Source organism: Anomaloglossus baeobatrachus, chromosome 6, assembly GCF_048569485.1.
Source record: "Anomaloglossus baeobatrachus isolate aAnoBae1 chromosome 6, aAnoBae1.hap1, whole genome shotgun sequence".
Taxonomy (NCBI): domain Eukaryota; kingdom Metazoa; phylum Chordata; class Amphibia; order Anura; family Aromobatidae; genus Anomaloglossus; species Anomaloglossus baeobatrachus.
Window position 1 is genome coordinate 257,574,829 of NC_134358.1, and position 22,284 is coordinate 257,597,112.

Below are 22,284 nucleotides of genomic sequence, written 5' to 3' on the forward strand. Positions count from 1 at the left end.
CAATTTTTTGCCAAAAATCTAATTTTTTCAATAGTACAGCTTGGAATGTTGGTACTGTGCACACTTTGCAATACATAATATTTTTGAAGTGGAGGTTGTTTTTATGCTGTTTTTTCTTGTTATATAGGGTCCCGATTGAGGAATGACCTTGCACCAAATCGACCTGTTCATTCTCTACAGCCGAACTACCATCAAAAGAAGCACTTACAGGAGGTTGTGCTGGATGGACAGAGAATCATTGGATTTTGTGACTGCGGGGCATTTCTCACAATAGCTGATCCCTGAGTTGGTCGGCGAGAGGCGATACATCATGGACCAGGGATTGTTATTGAACTGGCTGGAGGACAAAGGAGAAATATCCCAAAGGCGACTGTAGATCTGGACTTTGACTTTGGGGTCAAGCAATCTGTGGTTGGGGTGATGAGCGGCCTGCCTGCAGATATTCTCCTTGGAAACGATGTGGGAGATCTACAATGTCGATTTGTGGGTGCAGGAAACACAGTTTGAGTGAAGGAGGACACAAAGGGAAGCTTGTCCTTCCAATCCTATCACCTGTACAAGGGACTACCTACAGCTTCTCCATCCAATACATGCGTGGAAGTCAACACCACAATGCTGATAGACTATCCACAGCTGAGCAACATGAACATAAGTGAGATGGCCAGAGGTCTGGATAGACCTCATGGCATGCTCACTTATTCAGAAGGAGGGAGAGGTTGTGATGGTGGGATATTGGGGAGGTGTATCTTGCTGTACAGATTCCTATGTTAAGCTTGGTTCACTGTCCATTATTTGTACTTCTTCTGTGTACATTGTATTGTTTGTAACTAATCACCCCCTATAGTGAAAGGTTATAGCCTCTTGAGGTGCTTCCATCCATTTTGTGTAGGGGGAGGTGGGCCTAGAGTCCACCTACTGTAACCTTTTTGCTTAGCTGGGGCATAGGCAGTCTGTTTGAGAACTTTAAGAAAGAAGGATTGATCCTCTGGGAGAAGCTGGGACTTCTCAGAGAGACAGGGAGATTTATGCCACTACTGGACAATTTTACCCTCTGTTTTGTGGACTATTTTATGGACCGTTTGATTTGCTTGGAATAAATGCTCTTTGGATTTTACAGCCATTTCTCGCTCTGTTGATTGTGTGAAATGGGAGAAGGACCTCGTGACATGGGGCGTCCAATATTATTCATCCCCTTTACCTTCAGTGCAGCAAACTCACTCCAGAAGTTCATTGAGGATCTCTGAATGATTAAATGTTGTCCTAAATGACTGATGATGATGATAAATATAAGCCACCTGTGTGTAATCAAGTCTCCGTATAAATGCACCTGCTTTGTGATAGTCTCAGTATTCAGTTTAAAGTGCAGATAGCATCATAAAGATCAAGGAACACAACAGGCAGGTCCATGATACTGTTGTGGAGAACTTTGAAGCCGGATTTGGTTACAAAAAGATTTCCAAAACTTTAAACATCCCAAGAAGCACTATGCAAGTGATTATATTTAAATGGAAGGAGTATCATACCACTGAACATCTACCAAGACCCGGCCGTCCATCCAAACTTTAATCTCAAACAAGGAGAAGACTGATCAGAGATGCAGCCAAGAGGCCCATGATCACTCTGGATAAACTGCAGAGATCTACAGCTGAGGTGGGAAGGTCTGTCGTACACTGCACAAATCTGGCCTTTATGGAAGAGTGATAAGGAGAAAGTCATTTCTCAAAGATATCCATAAAAATTTTCGTTTAAAATTTGTCACAAGCCACCTGGGAGACACACCAAACATGTGGAAAAAGGTGCTCTGGTCAGATGAAACCAAAATCGAACTTTTTGGGCACAATGACAAATGATATGTTTGGCGTATAAGCAACACAGCTCATCACCCTGAACACACCATCCCCACTGTCAAACATGGTGGTGGCAGCATCATGATTTGGGCTTACTTTTCTTCAGCAGGGACAGGGAAGATCGATAAAATTGATGGAAAGATGGATGGAGCCAAAGACAGGACCATTCTTGAAGAAAACCTGTTGGAGTCTGCAAAAGACCTGAGACTGGGACGGAGATTTGTCTTCCAACAAAACAATGATTGCAAACATAAAGCAAAATCTATAATGGAATGGTTCACAGATAAACGTATCCAGGTGTTAGAATGGCCAAGTCAAAGACCAGACCTGAATCCAATCGAGAATCTGTGGAAAGAGCTGAAAACTGCTGTTCACAAACGCTCTCCGTCCAACATCACTCAGTTCGAGCTATTTGCAAAGGAAGAATGGGCAAGAATTTCAGCCTCTCGATGTGCAAAACTGATAGACACATACCCCAAGCGACTTGCAGCTGTAATCGCAGCAAAAGGTGGCGCTACAAAGTATTAACTTAAAGGGGACGAATAATATTGCACACCCCACTTTTCAGTTATTTATTTTTTCCTTGGTCTTCATAATGCTATCTGCGCTTTAAACTGAACACTGAGACTATCACAAAGCAGGTGCATTTATACGGAGACTTGATTGCACACAGGTGGCTTATATTTATCATCATCAGTCATTTAGGACAACATTGGATCATTCAGAGATCCTTAATGAACTTCTGGAGTGAGTTTGCTGCACTGAAAGTAAAGGGGATGAATAATATTGCACGCCCTGCTTTTCAGTTATTTATTTTTTAAAAAAATTTAAAATAAGCAACAAATTGGATTCAACTTCACAATTGTGTCCTACTTGTTGTTGATTCTTCACCATAACATTCAAATTTTTATTTTTATGTTTGAAGACTGAAATGTGGGATAAGGTTGAAAAATTCAAGGGGGCCGAATACTTTCGCAAGGCAATATACATTCACAAGATATGGAGGCAACTACAATGAAGGCTTAATTGTTGATATGTAGTGATGGGCGATCGCCCCGATGGTCGGAATCAGGGAGACTCGCCCGATCATTTTGTAAAGATCGGGATCGAGATAACACGATCTTGCGTCCCGATCACCGATCTTAGACTTTACAGTTATGTGATGGGGCGGGGGGCTGTAAAGTAAAGAATACAGTTAATAATAAACATTGTCATTATACTTACAGGTCCTACGTCCTGCAGACTCTGTCTTCTGCCGCTTCTCCTTCCAAGTACGATCATCGCTGTGCCGCCCGGTAACTAAAAGGACCTTCCGTGACGTCATAGCATGTGACCAGTCACGTGTGAATTGTATTATCTCATTGACTACAGACTGCTCACATAACTATGATGTCATGCTAGGTCCTGTCAGTGTATCTCGCCGGTACGCAGTGCTCGCCCAAGCATCTCAGTACTCAGTATACTTGGCGAGCACCATGTATCAGCGAGATGCTCGGGCACATGCTCGGCTCCCCATCCCTGCATGTCGGCTCTCTTTACAAAGTCAGGCCACATGCAGGGATTAGCTGCCACAGCCGATGATCAGCGGTGCCGGGAATCAGGTGATCGGAGATAACCGTTGCTTTAGTAACCCACCCGTCAGGTTACTATGGCAATGGTGGCAGCGGTGACATCACCGCTTACCAACCCGCAGCCTCTGATCACTCATTGAGTGAATTGAAAGTGCGAGGAGCAGAAGTGTTCTTCCTCTCCTGTGTTTTGTGATATAGCAGAGCTAAATTGGTTGAACAAGACAGAAGACCAGGATTGTGGAGGGGTGAGAGGGAGTAATAAACATGTAGTCCCTAAGTATGTCTGTGTATTTATTTCTAATAAAGTATTTTTTTCTCTGTGTGGTGTCTTCTTTTTAAACCTTATTGGAAATTCTTAATGGCAGGGTCAAACTTGGCCTGATATATAAGAATCTTGGGCTTAATAGCAGCTGGTAAAACAAAGTTTGTATTAACCCCTTATTACCCAGCGTGCCATCTGGCACTAGGGCTGCTGGAAAAGTTGGATACAGCGCCAGAAGATGGCGCTTCTATGAAAGTGCCATTTTTTGGAGCAGCTGCGGACTGCAATTCGCAGCAGGGAGGGCCCAGAAAGCTTGAGCCATCTTGCGCTCGGATTCCAATCCCCAGCTGCCTAGTTGTACCTGGCTGGACACATAAATTGGGCAAAGCTTACGTCATTTTTTTTTTTTTTTTAATTATTTCATGAACTTCATGTAATAATTAAAAATATGGCTTCCCTATATTTTTAGTTCCCAGCCAGGTACAAATAGGCAGCTAGGGGTTTGGGGCAGCCCGTACCTGCCTGCTGCACCTGGCTAGCATACAAAAATATGGTGAAGACCTCGTCATTTTTCTCTTAGCTTTTTGGCAAAAAAAATAAAAAAAGGGCTTCCCTGGATTTTCCATTGCCAGTGAAGGTAACAGCAAGCACTGGGGGTTAGCAGCCAGTAGCTGCTTGGATTACCCCTAGCAATAGAAAATGCAGCGGGAGCCCATGCATTTCTAAATATGTTTTTTTATCTAAAAAAAAGCTGTCTGCTTTATGTGCGCCGAGAATCAAAAATACCGCAGAGCGCTACATCATTTTTTAATTTTTTTAAATTATTTATTTATTTTTATACAACTATATATTGTGTACTATATATATATATATATATATATATATATACATACACAGCTCTGTCAAAAATTAAGAGACCACTGCAAAATTGTCATTTTTTTCTGATTTTTCTCTTCATATTTTAGAGTAAAATGTAAATTGTTATTTTATTCTATTAACTACTGACAACATGTCTCCGAATTTCCAAGGAATAAATTTTGTATTTATTTTCTGAAAATACTAGTTTATAGAATGAAAGAGCAATTTACATAATACTCATAAAAATCAGAAAAACTGAAAATGTTGTAGTGGTTTTTTATTTTTTGCCAGAGCTGGATATATATATATATATATATATATATATATATATATATATATATATATATATATATATATATATTGCACACAATATATGGTTGCATAAAAATAAATAACTAATTTAAAAAAATTTAAAAAAATGACGTAGCGCTCCGTGGTATTTTTTTATTCTGAGCGCAGATAAAGTGGACGGCTACGGTCCCCGCTGCCTGATTTACCTTGGTGGGCGATCAAAATACAGGGAAGCCCATTCATTTTTTTTTTATTTAAAAAAATTATTAAAAAAAAATACGTGGGCTCTCGCTGTATTTTGATTACCAATCAGGTAAAGCCAGGAAGCTGGGGGCTGGGATTCTTGGCAGCCCGCAGCCTCCCCTGTAAATGGCGCATTTTTCTTAGCTCGTCCAGTGGCCCTGGTGGTGCTGGCACGCTGGGTAATAAAGGGATTAATACCAGCTTTGTATTCTCAGATGGTACTAAGCCCGAAATTCATGGTGTCACGCCAAATTAGACATGGTCACCATGAATTTCTAGTAAACAGTAAAAAGAAACACAACACAGAGAATTTTTTTTTATTAGAAATAAAACAAAAAAACATTTAGAGACTCCACCTTTATTATAAAAAAAATCCTTAGTCCGACGTAATCTACAGGTAGAGCAATGTCAGGTTTATCACTCTGTACAGACACAGTCTATACACAGTGAGAATCACAGAGAGCAAAGTCAGCTCTGCTACATCGCTCTCTGCAGAGCGAGATGCAGGCTGACAGTGAGGTGATGATTGCACTTGCGTCTCGCATAACCCCGCATGGTCTGACAATCTCCGGACAGGAGCGCATCAGCTACATGGAAATACATGCCGATGATCCGCTTCTGTGGGGAGATTGTGTGCCGTGATGCAACACTCGCACAGTGACAATGAAAGTTCAGTTACCCGGACCTTCGATGACGTCACAGTCATGTGAGTCTTTAAGCCAATCAACATTCACACCAGACGGTCACATGCTATGACATCAATGAAGGTCCTGCAAGTCACTGCTGGTTACTGGCGGCACAGCAATGGTCGGACTCGGAAGCAGGAGCTGCCGGGAGTCTGCAGGATGCATCGTGGGACCTTTAAATATAATGACAATGTTTTTTATTAATGTGCTTTTTTTTTTTTTTTTACAGCCCCTGGACCCGATTTGGACCCGATCTGGACCCGATCTGTGACACGAGCTTCTCAGGAAAGCTCGTGGTCGGGATCATGTACATGATTACTATGTGATCGGTACGATCCCCGATTTTTACAGATCGGGATCGAACATCCCTATTGATATGCAAACATGGAAAGGTTTATCTGATGGTGTCACCTACCTACTACTGCTCTGACATAAGACTCTCACATCAATTGTGCTGCTCCATGTCTATGAATGCAGTTTATAGCATATACATTGAGCGTTTTTTATTTAATTATATATTATGCTTGATTACATAGTGCTGATATATACCATAGCGCTTTAGACATTGTAATTGACTTTATTAATCTCACCTTAACTTCCCTATCAATAGAGGACCAATAACAGTTTACAGTGATGAACGCCAACTGATTATATTCAATTGTTTAAAGGGAACCAATCATCAGGATTTTCATTTATAAGCTAAAGCTAGTTCTATACTGGCACTATCAGGCTGATTATCTACATACCAGTAGTGGTCAGCTTAGCTCGGATGTTTAGGTTTTCAAATCCAAGAAAATGAAGTTTATAAATTCAGCAGCTTCTTGATTGACAATTGCACCAGAGCAGATAATAACCAGGAGGTTCTTCATCTGGATTACCGCCCCCCCGCTGCCTGTTCCTCCCTCTCTCTGTTATCTATGCTAATTTTACTATTCAGTAAGATGGCGTCAGAGTTGGCACCTGCGCATAGCGCTTATCTCCGGCGCCATCTTTGTGAAGAACGTGTTACCTACTACTATTTTATTCTTCCGACTGAGAGGGTGGCGCATGTGCCCTCGCATTTTCTACTCTCTTGTGACCGTGGGAGCGTGCATGGTCACAACAGAAGAGGAGAACAGCTGATCGGAGGACAGAACACCAGGATTGTGGAGAGGTGAGAAGGAGTAACAAAGATGGAGTCCCTAAGTGTGTCTGTGTATTTATTTCTAATAAAGTGTCTGTGCATTTATTTCTAATAAAGTATTTTTTGTCTGTGTGGTGTCTTTTTTTTAACCCTTTATTGCAGATTCTTAATGGCCGGGTCAAACTTGGCCTGACACTAAACTCTTGGGCTTTATATCAGCTGGTAAAACGAAGCTGGTATTAACCCCTTATTACCAGCGTGCCACCCGGCACCAGAGCTGCTGGAAAAGTTGGATACAGCGCAAGAAAATAGTGCTTCTATGAAAGCGCCATTTTCTGGGTTGGCTGCAGACTGCCATTTTCAGTGGGGGGGGGCCCGAAAGCTTGGGCCACCCTGCGCTGCATATTCCATTCCCCAGCTGCCTAGTTGTACCTGGATGGACACAAAAATTGGGCGAAGCCCACGTCATTTTTTTTTAAAATTATTTCATGAAATTCATGAAATAATTAAAAAAAGGGCTTCCCTATGCTTTTGGTTCCCAGCCGGGTACAAATAGGCAGCTGGGAGTTGGGGGTAGCCCGTACCTGGCCGGCATACAAAAATATGGCGAAGCCCATGTCGATTTTTGTTTTTTTTATAAATCATTAAAAAATAAAAAAACTCCAAACCTAACTCTAACCCTAGGGCTCCCGCTGCATTTTCTATTGCTAGCTAAGGATAATCCAAGCAGCTTCAGGCTGCTAACCCCCACTGCTTGCTGTTTCCTTCACTGGCAATGGAAAATCCAGGGAAGCCCCCTTTTTTTTCATTTTTGCAAAAAAACTAAAAAAAAATGACGTGGGCTTCGCAATAGTTTTGTATGCTAACCAGGTACAGCAGGCAGGTACGGGCTGCCCCCAGCCGCCTATTTGTACCCGGCTGGGAATCAAAAATATAGGCAAGTCCTTTTTTTAATTATTTCATTAATTTCATGAAATAATTAAAAAAAACAAAAGTGACGTAGGCTTCGCTCAATTTTTTGTGTCCAGCCAGGTACAACTGGGCAGCTGGGGACTGGAATCTACAGCGCAGGGTGGCCCACGCTTTCTGGCCGCCCCCTGAAAATTGCAGTCCGCAGCCGCCCCAGAAAATGGCGCTTTCATAGAAGCACCATCTTTTGGCGCTGTATCCAACTCTTCCAGCGGCCCTGGTGCTGGGTGGCACGCTGGGTAATAAGGGGTTAATACCAACTTTGTTTTAACAGGTGGTATCAGGCCCAATATTCTTAATGTCAGGCAAAGTTTGACCCTGCCATTAAGAATCTCCAATAAAGGGTTATAAAAAAGACATCACACAGAGAAAAAATACTTCATTAGAAATATATACACAGACACACTTAGGGACTCCATCTTTATTACTCCCTCTTACCCCTCCATGATCCTGGTCTTCTGTCTTATTTCTTCTGTCTTCTTCAACCTAGTTCTGGCAGGTATCATGGGGTGGCACGGTGTCATCCGATCAGCTGTTCTCATTTTCTGTTGTGATCACACACGCTCCCGCAGTAACAAGAGAGCAGAAGATGCGAGGGCGCATGCGCCGCAATCTCAGCCAACAGAAATATGGCACCGGAGATAAGCGCTATGCGCAGGCGCCAACTGCCACACCATCTTACTGAATAGAAAAATTAGCATAAACCCACAGAGAGAGGGAGGAACAGGTGGCAGGGATCCGGGAATCCATGTGCATAACCCACCCTGCTATTATCTGCTGCGATGAAACTGTCACTCAAAAAGCTGACAAATTTTTAAATTTCACTTTCTTGGATTTGAAAGCCTAAGCATCCAAACTGACCACTAATGGTATGTAGATAATCTGCCTGATAGTGCCAGTACAGCACTGGCTTTAGCTCATATACGAATATCCTGATGATTGGTTCCCTTTAAAGTAGTTTATTGGCTTGTTTACACAGGCCGACAAGCACTGATGAGGAAAGATAACATTTTTACCCCCATATACAGCTAGGTTATCGGCAGCACACTGCCTGTTTATAAGCTGATACGCTGCCATAAGTATGATTTTTAGATATGCATAACAATGAAATCACCTGATGAACGAAAATTCTGTGTGATTGCTGGATATTTACTAGTGCTCCTTTCATCGTATATTTGCTGATTATGGACTCCAGTAAAGGAAGCATTTTGGATTGTGGGAAGAAATGGATTACCCGGAGAAAACGCATGCAGACATGAGAACATACAGAGCCAAGCAGATGTTGTCCTTAATCGGATTTCAACCTAGGACCCCAGCGCTGCAAGGTCACCGTGCTGTTTATTTTATCTATACTTCCATTATGTGAACTCTCATTCCCATATCCTACAGTCATGCCGATGAGCTGCGTTGTGAATATAACACATTTTTACCAATTATTTGTATTTTTAAAGGTGAAACGTACCTTTGTAGTAACCTTCTGGTTAATAACGTAGTGCATTTTGGAGTCTGTTAACCATGCATGTTTAAGAGCTTCACTTGCACTCATTCTCCAACTAAAAAGAAAATAAATAATAATAGCTACAATGACATCTGACATCTGATGAATAGATAAATATTAATAATGTATATGTTAGTTATAAGGATATAGTGGAAAACAGAACTTAATATATTACTACTGAGCACTTTTTGTACATTTCCTTTATAAAATCGTACTTACCATTTTTCCTTTATCAGCAACTTGCTGATGAAATCTTTAGCATGATCTGAAATATTTTGGAATTCTTCTCCTTCGAAGTCAAATTGAGATACTATGATGTTGTTGAGTGTTTCATTGTCATCTTCCCCTAGAAATGGCGAGAGCCCGCTCAACCTAACAGTAAAAAAAAGGATAACATTTGGTATGCAATCCTAATGAAAGTGATGTTAAATTTTCAATTAAAACCAAAACAGTTTCCAGTATGTATAGAATTAATTGATTTACTGAATTAGTTGTTTTACATTAATTAATATTATTCTTTCCTGACCACCCTAGTTGACAGAGTCTGGGCCTCTAGGATTAGCTACATTTCTATTACAGCACAAAGCCCTTACTATTATTCTGCGTAGCTGCCTCATTGGAAAACTGCTTCTCCTTGAGAAGAACCAGCAAAAGGAATGAAGTCTGTTGGCAGCTCTCCCTAAGAAAAATATACGCATAGCTCTCCTCCAACATGAAGAAAACGAGTGCCATCTATAGGTTAGATGGCCATCCTATGAAATAATTTCTTCATTGAAAAGGAGTCTGACTTGGGAATAGGCCAGATATATCCATGGATTTATTTTCTTTTGTTTGGTTTTGTCGCATACTTTGTTGTACTATGCACAAATTTTAACTACTCTTGTCCCCAAGAAGCATTACAATCTAATTTACCATACAAATACAGATATGAGTTTAGTTTTTAGAAGGTAGGATTATACCTATGCAAACAATGTGTCATGCAGTCGGGTGTTGACCCACCGAGTCTTCACTAGAGGCACTGATGGTGATGGTGGACTTGGCTGCCGATAGACTCCAAGTACCACTCTAGGGCAGTCCTGGTACCCAAGGGTCAGGGTCGCAGGTATGGGACTTTGTGGCAGGCCTTCTTCACACATCCGTGTCTCCGGTACGTGTGAAGTCCTTTTTCACACGTACCAAAGATACAGACACACGTAAAGCCATTAAAATCAATGGGCCTGCACACACATCTGTGTTTTGACATAGACCGTGTGGAGCACAAGCGTGTCAATGTGCTCCACAGCAACATGTCAATTGTCTGTTCAGTGCATATTCACTGCACTGACTGCGGACTCATAAGTAACAGCAGTGCGGGAGACTGCAGCTCTGAGGACAGGTAAGTTTACCAGCTCATGCTGTCTGTGTGCTATCCGTATGTCACATAGTTATGAAATTCTAAAAGATTTTAATTTATATTGGATGGGCTGAACTTGATCGCAGTCCAGAGGTCGCAGTCGGGCCTGGTGGTGGAGGGGGCCCACCAATGACTCACATTCAGTTATAATGCATTTCCTTACAGAGACACATTGGGTCCCTGCATTGCGGTACATGCTACCTGCCAAACAAAGGCCGGCAGCTGACATCAGTGTGCCAGGCCTTGGCAGTGATCTCATGGCAGTAATGTCATGTGTCACCATAGCAGGCATGCTAATGTCAGCTACCGGCCACTGCACCTGCTATAGAGGAGGATGTGGTGGGACATGGGAGCAAGGGAAGGTGAGTAGAATGTTTTTATAATTTTTTTTATCAATTAGAGTCAGAACGGTGACATATACTGTATAACAGGAAGAAACCCAGGATATATATTAGGATGGGGACATATATACTAGTAAGGAGGACATACTTACCAGGAAGGGGCCCAGAATGGGGGATATATATACATATCAGGAAAAAAGACATATTTACCGGGAAGCGGCCTAAGATCGGGGACAGATATACTAGGATGGGCTCACAATGGTGGACATATATACGAAAATGGGCCCAGGATGGGGGACATTTACCAGGAAGTGGCCCAGGATGAGGATATATTTAAACAGGATTGGAGACATTTATCAGGAAGGTGCCCAGGATGGGAGACATAAATACCAGCATTCACCCAGGATGGGAGACATGTATACCAGAAAAAGGTCCATAATGAGGAACATATATACCAGGATGAGGGACATATATAACAGGAAGGGATACACATATTAAAGGATGGGGAACATATTTACCACTATGGGTCCAGGATGAGGGACATATATACTAGTATAGGCCCAGGATGGGAGACATATATACCAGGAAGGGGCCCAAGATAACAGAAATATATGCAAGGATGGGTCCAGGATGGGAAAATATATATATATATATACCACAATCTGAGATATCACTTAGGTAGAAAAAAAAGGTGGAATCCAGCATCCCATCCAGGTAAATAAAAAAATATTTTATTTAGAATTTGTTTTAAAAAAAAAGTCCATTCAAGAAAAATAAAATTCCATAGTAACAAAAAAAAAAAATCAGGCAATTACGCATTTCGGAAATAATCCCTTATTCTTAAGGCTGCTTTACACGCAGCGACATCGCTAGCGATGTCGCTCGTGAAAGCACCCGCCCCCGTCAATTGTGCGTCACAGGCAAATCGCTGCCCTTGGCGCACAATATCGCTAGTACCCGTCACACATACTTACCTGCCTAACGACGTTGCTGTGGCCGGCGAACAGCCTCTTTTCTAAGGGAGCGGTTCGTGTGGCGTCACAGCAACGTCACACAGCAGGCGTCCAATAGAAGCGGAGGGGCGGAGAGCAGTCGAATGAAAGTCACGCCCACCATGTTGCCGGAGGACACAGGTACAGTGCTGTTCGTCGTTCCTGGGGTGTCACACTTAGCTATGTGTGCTGCCTCAGGAACGACGAACAACCTGCGTCCAGAACAAGGAACGATATTTGGGAAATGGACGACGTGTCAACAATCAACGATTTGGTGAGTATTTTACATCGTTTGCGGTCGCTCGTATGTGTTACCCGCAACGACATTGCTAACGAGGCCGGATGTGCGTCACTAATTCCGTGACCCCGAACGACATCTCGTTAGCGATGTCGTTGCGTTTAAAGCCCCCTTTAGTCTAATTAGTCTAATTGTCTAATTTTTTTGTCACCATGGGATTTTATTTTTCTTGAATGGACTTTAAAAAAATAATTCTAAATAAAATGTTTTTTTCATTTACCTGGATGTGATGCTGGATTCAACCTTTTTTCTACCCAAGCGATTACCAGGCTGATCCACCTGTTTTCCTGCACCATCCAAGGTTTGCTGCTTCCAGAGAACTGGTGAACTGGATATATTTTTTTTCTTGTCACAATCTGAGACATGTATACCAGGAAAAGGACCAAGATGGGGGATACATATACCAAGTTTGGCTCAGAAGGGGAGACATACATGCCAGGATGGGGGACATAAATACCAGGATGGGGCCTAGAATGGGAGACATACAGTTAGGTCCAGAAATATTTGGACAGTGACACAATTTTCGCGAGCTGGGCTCTGCATGCCACCACATTGGATTTGAAATGAAACCTCTACAACAGAATTCAAGTGCAGATTGTAACGTTTAATTTGAACGTTTGAACAAAAATATCTGATAGAAATTGTAGGAATTGTACACATTTCTTTACAAACACTCCACATTTTAGGAAGTCAAAAGTATTTGGACAAATAAACCAAACCCAAACAAAATATTTTTATTTTCAATATTTTGTTGCGAATCCTTTGGAGGCAATCACTGCCTTAAGTCTGGAACCCATGGACATCACCAAACGCTGGGTTTCCTCCTTCTTAATGCTTTGCCAGGCTTTTACAGCCGCAGCCTTCAGGTCTTGCTTGTTTGTGGGTCTTTCCGTCTTAAGTCTGGATTTGAGCAAGTGAAATGCATGCTCAATTGGGTTAAGATCTGGTGATTGGCTTGGCCATTGCAGAATGTTCCACTTTTTTGCACTCATGAACTCCTGGGTAGCTTTGGCTGTATGCTTGGGGTCATTGTCCATCTGTACTATGAAGCGCCGTCCAATCAACTTTGCGGCATTTGGCTGAATCTGGGCTGAAAGTATATCCCGGTACACTTCAGAATTCATCCGGCTACTCTTGTCTGCTGTTATGTCATCAATAAACACAAGTGACCCAGTGCCATTGAAAGCCATGCATGCCCATGCCATCACGTTGCCTCCACCATGTTTTACAGAGGATGTGGTGTGCCTTGGATCATGTGCCGTTCCCTTTCTTCTCCAAACTTTTTTCTTCCCATCATTCTGGTACAGGTTGATCTTTGTCTCATCTGTCCATAGAATACTTTTCCAGAACTGAGCTGGCTTCATGAGGTGTTTTTCAGCAAATTTAACTCTGGCCTGTCTATTTTTGGAATTGATGAATGGTTTTCATCTAGATGTGAACCCTTTGTATTTACTTTCATGGAGTCTTCTCTTTACTGTTGACTTAGAGACAGATACACCTACCTCACTGAGAGTGTTCTGGACTTCAGTTGATGTTGTGAACGGGTTCTTCTTCACCAAAGAAAGTATGCGGCGATCATCCACCACTGTTGTCATCCGTGGACGCCCAGGCCTTTTTGAGTTCCCAAGCTCACCAGTCAATTCCTTTTTTCTCAGACTGTACCCGACTGTTGATTTTGCTACTCCAAGCATGTCTGCTATCTCTCTGATGGATTTTTTCTTTTTTTTCAGCCTCAGGATGTTCTGCTTCACCTCAATTGAGAGTTCCTTAGACCGCATGTTGTCTGGTCACAGCAACAGCTTCCAAATGCAAAACCACACACCTGTAATCAACCCCAGACCTTTTAACTACTTCATTGATTACAGGTTAACGAGGGAGACGCCTTCAGAGTAAATTGCAGCCCTTAGAGTCCCTTGTCCAATTACTTTTGGTCCCTTGAAAAAGAGGAGGATATGCATTACAGAGCTATGATTCCTAAACCCTTTCTCCGATTTGGATGTGAAAACTCTCATATTGCAGCTGGGAGTGTGCACTTTCAGCCCATATTATATATATAATTATATTTCTGAACATGTTTTTGTAAACAGCTAAAATAACAAAACTTGTGTCACTGTCCAAATATTTCTGGCCCTGACTGTATATAGCAGGATGGGGGACATATATACTAGAAAGAGGCCAAGGATGAGGCATATATATACCAAGATGAGTCCAGGATAGGAGGCATATATAGCAGGATGAGGGGCATATATACTGTACCTTGATGGGGACATGTACTGTATACTAGGATGGGAGACATATTCCAAGATGGGGGACATATAAACAAGATTGGTTTAGATATTTATCATGAAGGGGCTCAAGATGGGGCATATATACCAGGATTGGGACATATTTACCAGGATGGGAGACATATTTACCAGGAAGGGGAACATGACTACATAATGAAGGTGCAGGGGACGGGCAACGCTAATGTCTTTATAGGAGTTAGAACGCTACAAGTGCCCATATATCTGGCCAACATGAGGGGGACAGGTCCATATTTTGCACCGGGGTCCATCGGACTCTAGTAAACCACTGCTCATATTATTCCAATTCCAAATATGCTGCATGTAATGTGATTGCATTCGATCTATTTAATGGATGATAATGAAATTTGCTGTTGGCTCATTCTATACATGAAAAGATAAAAATATTTATCTTCAGCTGCCCTCGCTGTTCCAACTGCGCCACCCATGTTTTTCTTTAAAGACCGGTAGAAAAGCCAGTTCAGCAAAAGAGCCTGTATAGGCTAGAAACCAAAATGTAAATGCAAGAAAAAATGAGATAAAGCATATTTCACACAAAACAGACTTGAGTTTTTGGCCAACTCACAGCATGTAGGCAATGACTCCCACACTCCACATGTCTGTGGGAAAGGAGACAAAATCGTAGTTCACAACTTCAGGGGCAAGGAACTCTGGAGTACCAAAGTGCACTTTCAATTTTTCCCTTGGCTTATACCTAGAGCATGAATAAATGAAAGATAAAATAGAATTTCAAAGGAATGACATAGCATAAAATTTCCCAACAGACGCTCGGGTTTTGGCTGCATAGTAAATACATTCCGCACAACCTACTCTGCAGGAAGAATAAAGTCTGACACAGAACATAAACACGACTCATAGATACAATGACTAATAGCTGGAATGGAACAAACTGGCAGGCAATATTACAGGAGAAATGCTTACAGGGCTAGTCCACATAAATCACATCTAAGCAGATCCTGTAAACAATATGACAGCCTGTACACTGCAATCTAAATGTTTTCGGTCTATGGCTAAATAATTGAAGCTTGATACGGGAGAATAAACGTGAAAAGCAAATTTACCTGTGATAATAAATGATGTTGAAATAATTTTGTTTCATTTTTACAAAATATTATCCGTGTATCCAAAAATACTAGATGATGAAACTCATAGCAGGAAGGCTGCGCTGCATGGTAAGAAATCTTTTTTCAAACATTGGCCTAAGAGGTACATATGGTATTAAGGTTGTGTGTGCACATTGCAGATTTGGTGCAGAAATTTTCTGCATTAAATCTGCACCTTCTGACAGAAAAACGCACCAAAAAACTCATGCGTTATTGTGCCATGGGATTTTTTATGAAGACAATTGGTGAAAGAGCTAAAAATCGCAGGATAAAAATACCAGAAATTGACATGCTGCAGATTATTTCTTGCAAGTAAAAAATAAGCAACATGTGCACATCACTTCAGAATTCTCATTGACTTTGCTGGCATAACTGGCATAAATATAGACATGTAGATTTGGGCTAAAATCTGCACCAAACCTGCATCAAAAAACACGCTGTGCGCACAAGGCCTAATACTCAAATATCTAATTCTTCAGTCCATGTTATGCTTTCTTCTACAAAACCATGCCAGCTTTGTCAAATCCCCCCTCCCTGATGCCTAGGTGTATACCACATTAAAAAACAGTGCTGTCTATTGCTATCCTTCACCTACTATTGTATAGGCAATGAAAGAGTTCAGTAAAGTTACAGATACAGATGGTTCCTCTTCTTGTTCCTATGCCTATGCTGGATGCTTTCAATGTCTGAACTCAACGTTAAGTTTATATGTCACCTATGAGTTTGTCACGCAGCCTGAAGAACTTTAATGTCTTACATTTTAAGATGTCACCATACGGCACTTTGGAAATTTGAGTAAAAAGCGAACAACCCTTAAAATAAAAGTGGTAACCAGAATGAACTAGATGGCCAACGCAGACACTTTTCTTTGAACAGTACATACAACACCCAATGTGTCTATTAAGTAGTCACCTAATTATTTTAGGACAGATAATACAAAAGAACAATCACATTTTTTTCAGCTCATCTCTGGATATCCTGTATACCACCCACAATTTCATGATCTGGAGTTCAAACATTTACCTTCTAGCCAAGCCAAAATCAATAATTTTGATTTGATAATCTGCTCGACTCACACACATAATGTTCTCTGGCTGAAATCAAATGAGAAAGAAGTAACAATGTTACTAAGTGAATCTATGTAATTAGCTTTAATATTACATTAAACATGTTCTACCTATTAATGGAATTAACTACAGTATCTATATATATAACTAGCTGTACTACCCGGCTTCGCTCGGGTTAATAACTGTTGTTAACAAAATAGAATGTATTAACAAAAATTTATTCTGCACACAAAAACCACAAAACAAATAGATAGAAATGTAATTATTAAAAGGCAAAAACTAAGCTAATAGAAGCATTTCACAACATATAGTTCAACACCACAGATATGCCACACAGATTTTACTAAATTGGCCAAGTAAGTGCTCCGTCTGTCTCTTTCCAGGTCTCTCTCTTTCCCCGTCTGTCTCTTTCCCTGTCTGTCTCTTTCCCCGTCTGCCTGTCTCTGTCTATCTCTTTTTTTGTCTGTCTCTATCTCTCTGTTTCTTTCCCCATCTGTCTCTTTCTAGGTCTGTCTCTTTCCCAGGTCTGTCTCTTTCCCCGTCTGTCTCCCCGTCTCTTTGTGTCTTTTCCTGTCTGTCTCTTTCCCTGTCTGCCTGACTCTGTCTGTCTCTTTCCCCGTCTGTCTCTATCAAGGTCTGTGTCTTTCCCCATCTATCTTTGTCTGTCTCTCTGGCTGTTTCCTCCTTCCTTGTCTGCCTGTCTCTGTCCCTGTCTGCATGTCTGTCTGTCTCTTTCCCTGTCTGTTTCTTTCCCCGTCTGTCTCTTTTCCCGTCTGTCTCTTTCCCCGTCTATCTCTGTCTGTCTTTTTCCCCATCTGTCTCTGTCTGTCTCTTTCCCTGTCTGTCTCTCTCTTTCCCTGCCTGGAGGAGTAGTAGTCCTGGGGGAGGAGTCTAATAGGTGGTGTAGTCCTGGGGAGAGAGGAGTATAATAGGAGGAGTAGTCTTGGGGGGGGGAGGAGTCTAATAGGAGGAGTAGTCCTGGGGGGAGAGGAGTATAATAGGAGGGGTAGTCCTGGGGGGGGAGAAGTCTAATAGGAGGGGTAGTCCTGGGGGGGAGAAGTCTAATAGGAGGAGTAGTCCTGGGGAGAGAGGAGTATAATAGGAGGAGTAGTCCTGGGGAGAGAGGAGTATGATTTTTGTTATATATATAGATGTTGTTGCGTGTAGTTGCCAAGTGTTTGTGTAGGGTTCTATAAATGTTCTGGGTGTTGTCTGGGTGTGGGGGTGTGTGAGAGCGTTGTTGTTTGTGTGTTGCGTTGTGTGTGTTGCATTGTTTGTGGAGCGCTGTGTGTCTGCAGCGTTGTGTGTGGTGCTGTGTGTGTTGCGCGGTTTGTTTGTGTGTGTGTGTGTGTGGGTGCGTGTGTGTGTTTTGTGGGGGTATGTTTTGTGCAGTGTGTGTGTTGTGTTGGAGGAGTAGTCCTGGGGAGAGAGGAGTATAATAGGAGGAGTAGTCCTGGGGGGAGAGGAGTATAATAGGAGGAGTAGTCCTGGGGAGAGAGGAGTATAATAAGAGGAATAGTCCTGGGGAGAGAGGAGTATAATAGAAGGAGTAGTCCTGGGGAGATAGGAGTATAATAGGAGGAGTAGCCCTGGGGAGACAGGAGGATAATAGGAGGAGTAGTCCTGGGGGAGGAGTCTAATAGGAGGAGTAGTTCTGGGGGAGGAGTCTAATAGGACTCCTTCCCCCAGGACTACTTTTTGTTGATATTCTAATTGTTGAGATGCACTCATAAATCTACCTATGTTTATTTATAATAATACACTGGGCAGTTTGGTAAATAAATAATGAGATGTTGCCATTGATTATACATATTGGGCCAACCCTGCAACGGTACTCACGGTGAAATCACCTGTTGCTTTTGTGAGCCAGTCAGAGTTTGACGTATAGTAAGATGATGAAAACAATATGAATTACCCTTATGAAAATGTTTATATCTGCTGAATGTATAAGAATATAGACTTTATACTGAATACATATACATTAAAGACTATGGCCATACATAAAGCCCGCAGCACTGACATAAATTTCATAAGCAGGATCACAAATGGGAACACATGAGGCCGAAGATGGGTGCACGTCCCAATCCAGAACTATAGAATTTCATTACAAAGTATAGTCTAATAGTAACAAGATGTCTATATATTCTTAAATTGACTATACCTTAAGATCCAAGTGTATGATGTACATTTGATGCATGTACTGAATGCCTTCACAGATTTGCTTTATAAATAATATTGTGTCCACTTCTGAGAGATTGCAGTTCTCATCAATAATTCTGTCAAATAATTCTCCACCATCTACACTGTTGGAAAGGAAATAATCCACATGACTATATGACCCAAGGTATTACACAGTAGCTAATAATTTGTTTCATGTTGGTTAATTTACATACAGTTTTATGTGTTTTGTTAATTTGATAATAAACTTCCCTGAACAAATTAAGAAACTGAATGATAAAAAATAAATCTGCATTATACATTAAGGCCCTGTGCGCACACTGCGTTTTTTGCCACAGATTTGCCACGGTTTTTGCTGCAGAAATGCTGTAGAAAATGTTCAGAACCTTTCTGCAGCCCTTCCACAGCAAAGCCTATAGGAAAAAAAATGCTGTGCGCACACTGCGTTTTTTTACCTACAGGTTTTTGCTGCAGAATTTCTTCAGCAAAAAGAATGACCATGTCACTTAATTTCTGCAGGTACCTAAGGTTTTTACCATAGATAATGGTAATAAACCGCATGGACAAACCCGTGGAAAAACCACGGCAATACCACGTTAAACTGCGGCAAAAATCGCGAGTGCATTAATATAGCGTTTTTGCCGCGGGTGCGGTATTCTGCCAGAGGGTGCAGATTTTTCTTAAGAAAAAGTTATTTCCCAGTGCGCACAGGGCCTATTAACGGTAAATATCACTTTATGAACCAGAGGGGTTGATTCATCAAAAATGGCATAAAAACGTTGAAAAGGTGGAATTGTGTAAACATTTTGCAATTTTTGGTGTTTTCATGGTACTTTGTACCAACTCTGTCAAAATAGGCAGAGCTGGGGAAGAGCCAGGGTAAGGGTGTGGCTATTACCCTTGTCGAATTCATTAAATCTTCACTGCACTAGAAATGCTCCTGATTTTCTGGTCTAGCGAACCAAGACGCACGCCACTTAGGCTACTTTCACACATCCGGTTTGAGCAGTGCGGCTCAATCCGGCTGTGAAAACTATGCAACGGAAGCGGCGAAAACACCGCATCCTTTGCATAAGTTTTTACATGCGGCCCGTCCGTTTTTTTCCGGTTGCGGCATGCTACTGAGCATGCGCAGTGGAAAAAACCGCATGCGGCGACCATATGCGTTTTTTTCCGCATCGCGCCGCATCCGGCCTCCATAGGTATGCATTGAAAAATGCGCCGCAGCGGCCGGATGCGGCGCGATGCGGTGTTTTTTGCCGGAGCAAAAAACGTTGCAGGGAACGTTCGATCCGGCCGCGGCATCGGCTAAATCTGCTGCATGCGGCAAAAACCGGACCGAACGCAAGCCCCTGCGGCACAATACGGCACTAATGTAAGTCTATGCAAAAAAACCCGCAACCGGCGTTACCAAAGCCGGTTGCGGTTTTTCTGCAGAACGCCGTATTGTGCCGCAGAGCAAAAATCCGGATGTGTGAAAGTAGCCTTACAAGGGGCGTCAAATTTATTAAGCAGTGTGTGCCTCTTAATGAATTCAATGCTAAGTATTCTGTTAAGACTGGTATGGCGCGAGTGTGTGTGCTACGTGAGTCTTGATGAATCGATCCCAGAGCATTTTGAGTAGTAAATAAGAAACAACACAGCGCACATTATTATAGCATTACCTCTAGCTGCAACTTTCCCTGCCCTGTTAAAAAAGCTTGCACTTGGGGTGCTTCAATAAGTTAGCCACTTCTTTTATCAAAGTACAGAGGTTTGACACGCCTTAAAAATACCTCTGTTTCTTGTAAACCTCTGTGTCCTTTACTCACTCTCCTTTGGCCCAGTGCTGAGTGTTCCATATCTGTTAGGGTAAGTTCTCATGTCCAGTAATCATCCGTTAGAACGGATCCAGCAGCAATCCGATAGCACAAACGTTGTGCAAACACAACTTTTTTGTCCTTTTTAAAATAATTGATTATAGCTGGATTTGATTTTTTAACATTAGAGTCTATGGAGAATGGACTCGTTATTGCTATTTAGCCATCCGTTTTTATTCTTTCATTTGTAAAGGATCCATTTTTGCTCACTGGATCAGTTTCAAATGCAAGATAACTATCAATTAATTATCAGATCTGATCCAATCTTAAAAAAAACGGATCCACTGTGGGAAAATTGTCTTCTAGGCTCCTATCTGAAGGGTATTTTTTCTAATAAGCTCAGTTTTTCAGATGCAACTCCCCAAATCTTGAATTTTGACAATTGACCAATCTAGGTGCCAAATTCTTTGGTAAACTTCAAATTTATAAATATATATCATGGGTAAAATAATTCTAAATATTGAGATGTGATTTATTTTGCACTAACGTTATGCTCATTTTCCTCACCATTCACCCTTGTCTATGGCACCAGTTAAAGGAGAGGATATATCAATGAGAAAGATTAATGTGATTTGCATGGAACAAACATATTAAAAAATAAATGATAGCACATACTATTCCATGACGAGAATAATGTCATTCCGAGACTCAAATGCATCATACAATTGGATGAGGTTAGCGTGATTCAACTGGTTCATGACTTGTATCTCGTTTTTCACTTCTTCCTGTAAATAAAGGTTACATTTTTCTTTAATATTATTGCTGTCATCTTAAACATTGTGGTCACGCGGAAAGTCAAAAGCCACAAAGGTATTTCTTGTTCAACAACATCTAGGTCAGTGGCTACAAGCAGCAATCTTTTCCATATATTGTTGCCAATTTTCTATCATGCGGATTTCTAGGCATACAAATTGGAGACATATATTATATAAACTTTCATATGTCTTGGAAGTGAAAAAACCCTGCCACAAATTGGCCAGTTGCCATTTTATGCATCATTTCAGTTCATATACATGATATTGAATATGCACATAAAAGAAAAGTTAATAAAAAAGATGATTTCTTAAGATTGTCATTGGGTCGGTTTCATTAGCTTTTTTTTTTGTTATTTTTCTTTTTTTTTGTTTAGTGGTTTTCATTGACATTTCTTTGGGCAAATTCTTCAAAATGCTCTTTATTTTTGTCTTTAATCTTTATTGCAGCTTTTTGGTGCAAAACGTCAAATGTTCTGCTTAATATGTTGTGTAAGACCTGTTAACATTTACATATATAGGTTAGAAGACTGTTTGTGGACTTTCCCTTGTGTTATGCTGCCACCTGCTGTCAAAACAAAGAACAGCGGGCACAAGCCACTGCTGGTCCGATTTACTTGGTACAGTCCTGAACAGGATGTGAAGAGAGA

The 22,284-nt window shown here is 41.4% G+C and overlaps 1 protein-coding gene across 2 annotated transcripts in view; it reads right to left on the reverse strand.

Annotated features, from left to right (window-relative positions):
• The window catches only part of MYLK4 (myosin light chain kinase family member 4), a 252,149-nt gene that overhangs the window by 17,517 nt on the left and 212,348 nt on the right, over positions 1-22,284 (reverse strand). For both annotated transcript variants that reach the window (XM_075314815.1, XM_075314814.1), the window contains exons 7-12: positions 21,498-21,607; positions 19,007-19,148; positions 16,802-16,872; positions 15,241-15,369; positions 9,568-9,720; positions 9,313-9,403 (exon numbers count right to left, since the gene is read on the reverse strand). In XM_075314815.1, coding sequence (XP_075170930.1) covers positions 9,313-9,403; positions 9,568-9,720; positions 15,241-15,369; positions 16,802-16,872; positions 19,007-19,148; positions 21,498-21,607 — 696 coding nt within the window. The remainder of the gene's footprint in view (positions 1-9,312; positions 9,404-9,567; positions 9,721-15,240; positions 15,370-16,801; positions 16,873-19,006; positions 19,149-21,497; positions 21,608-22,284) is intronic.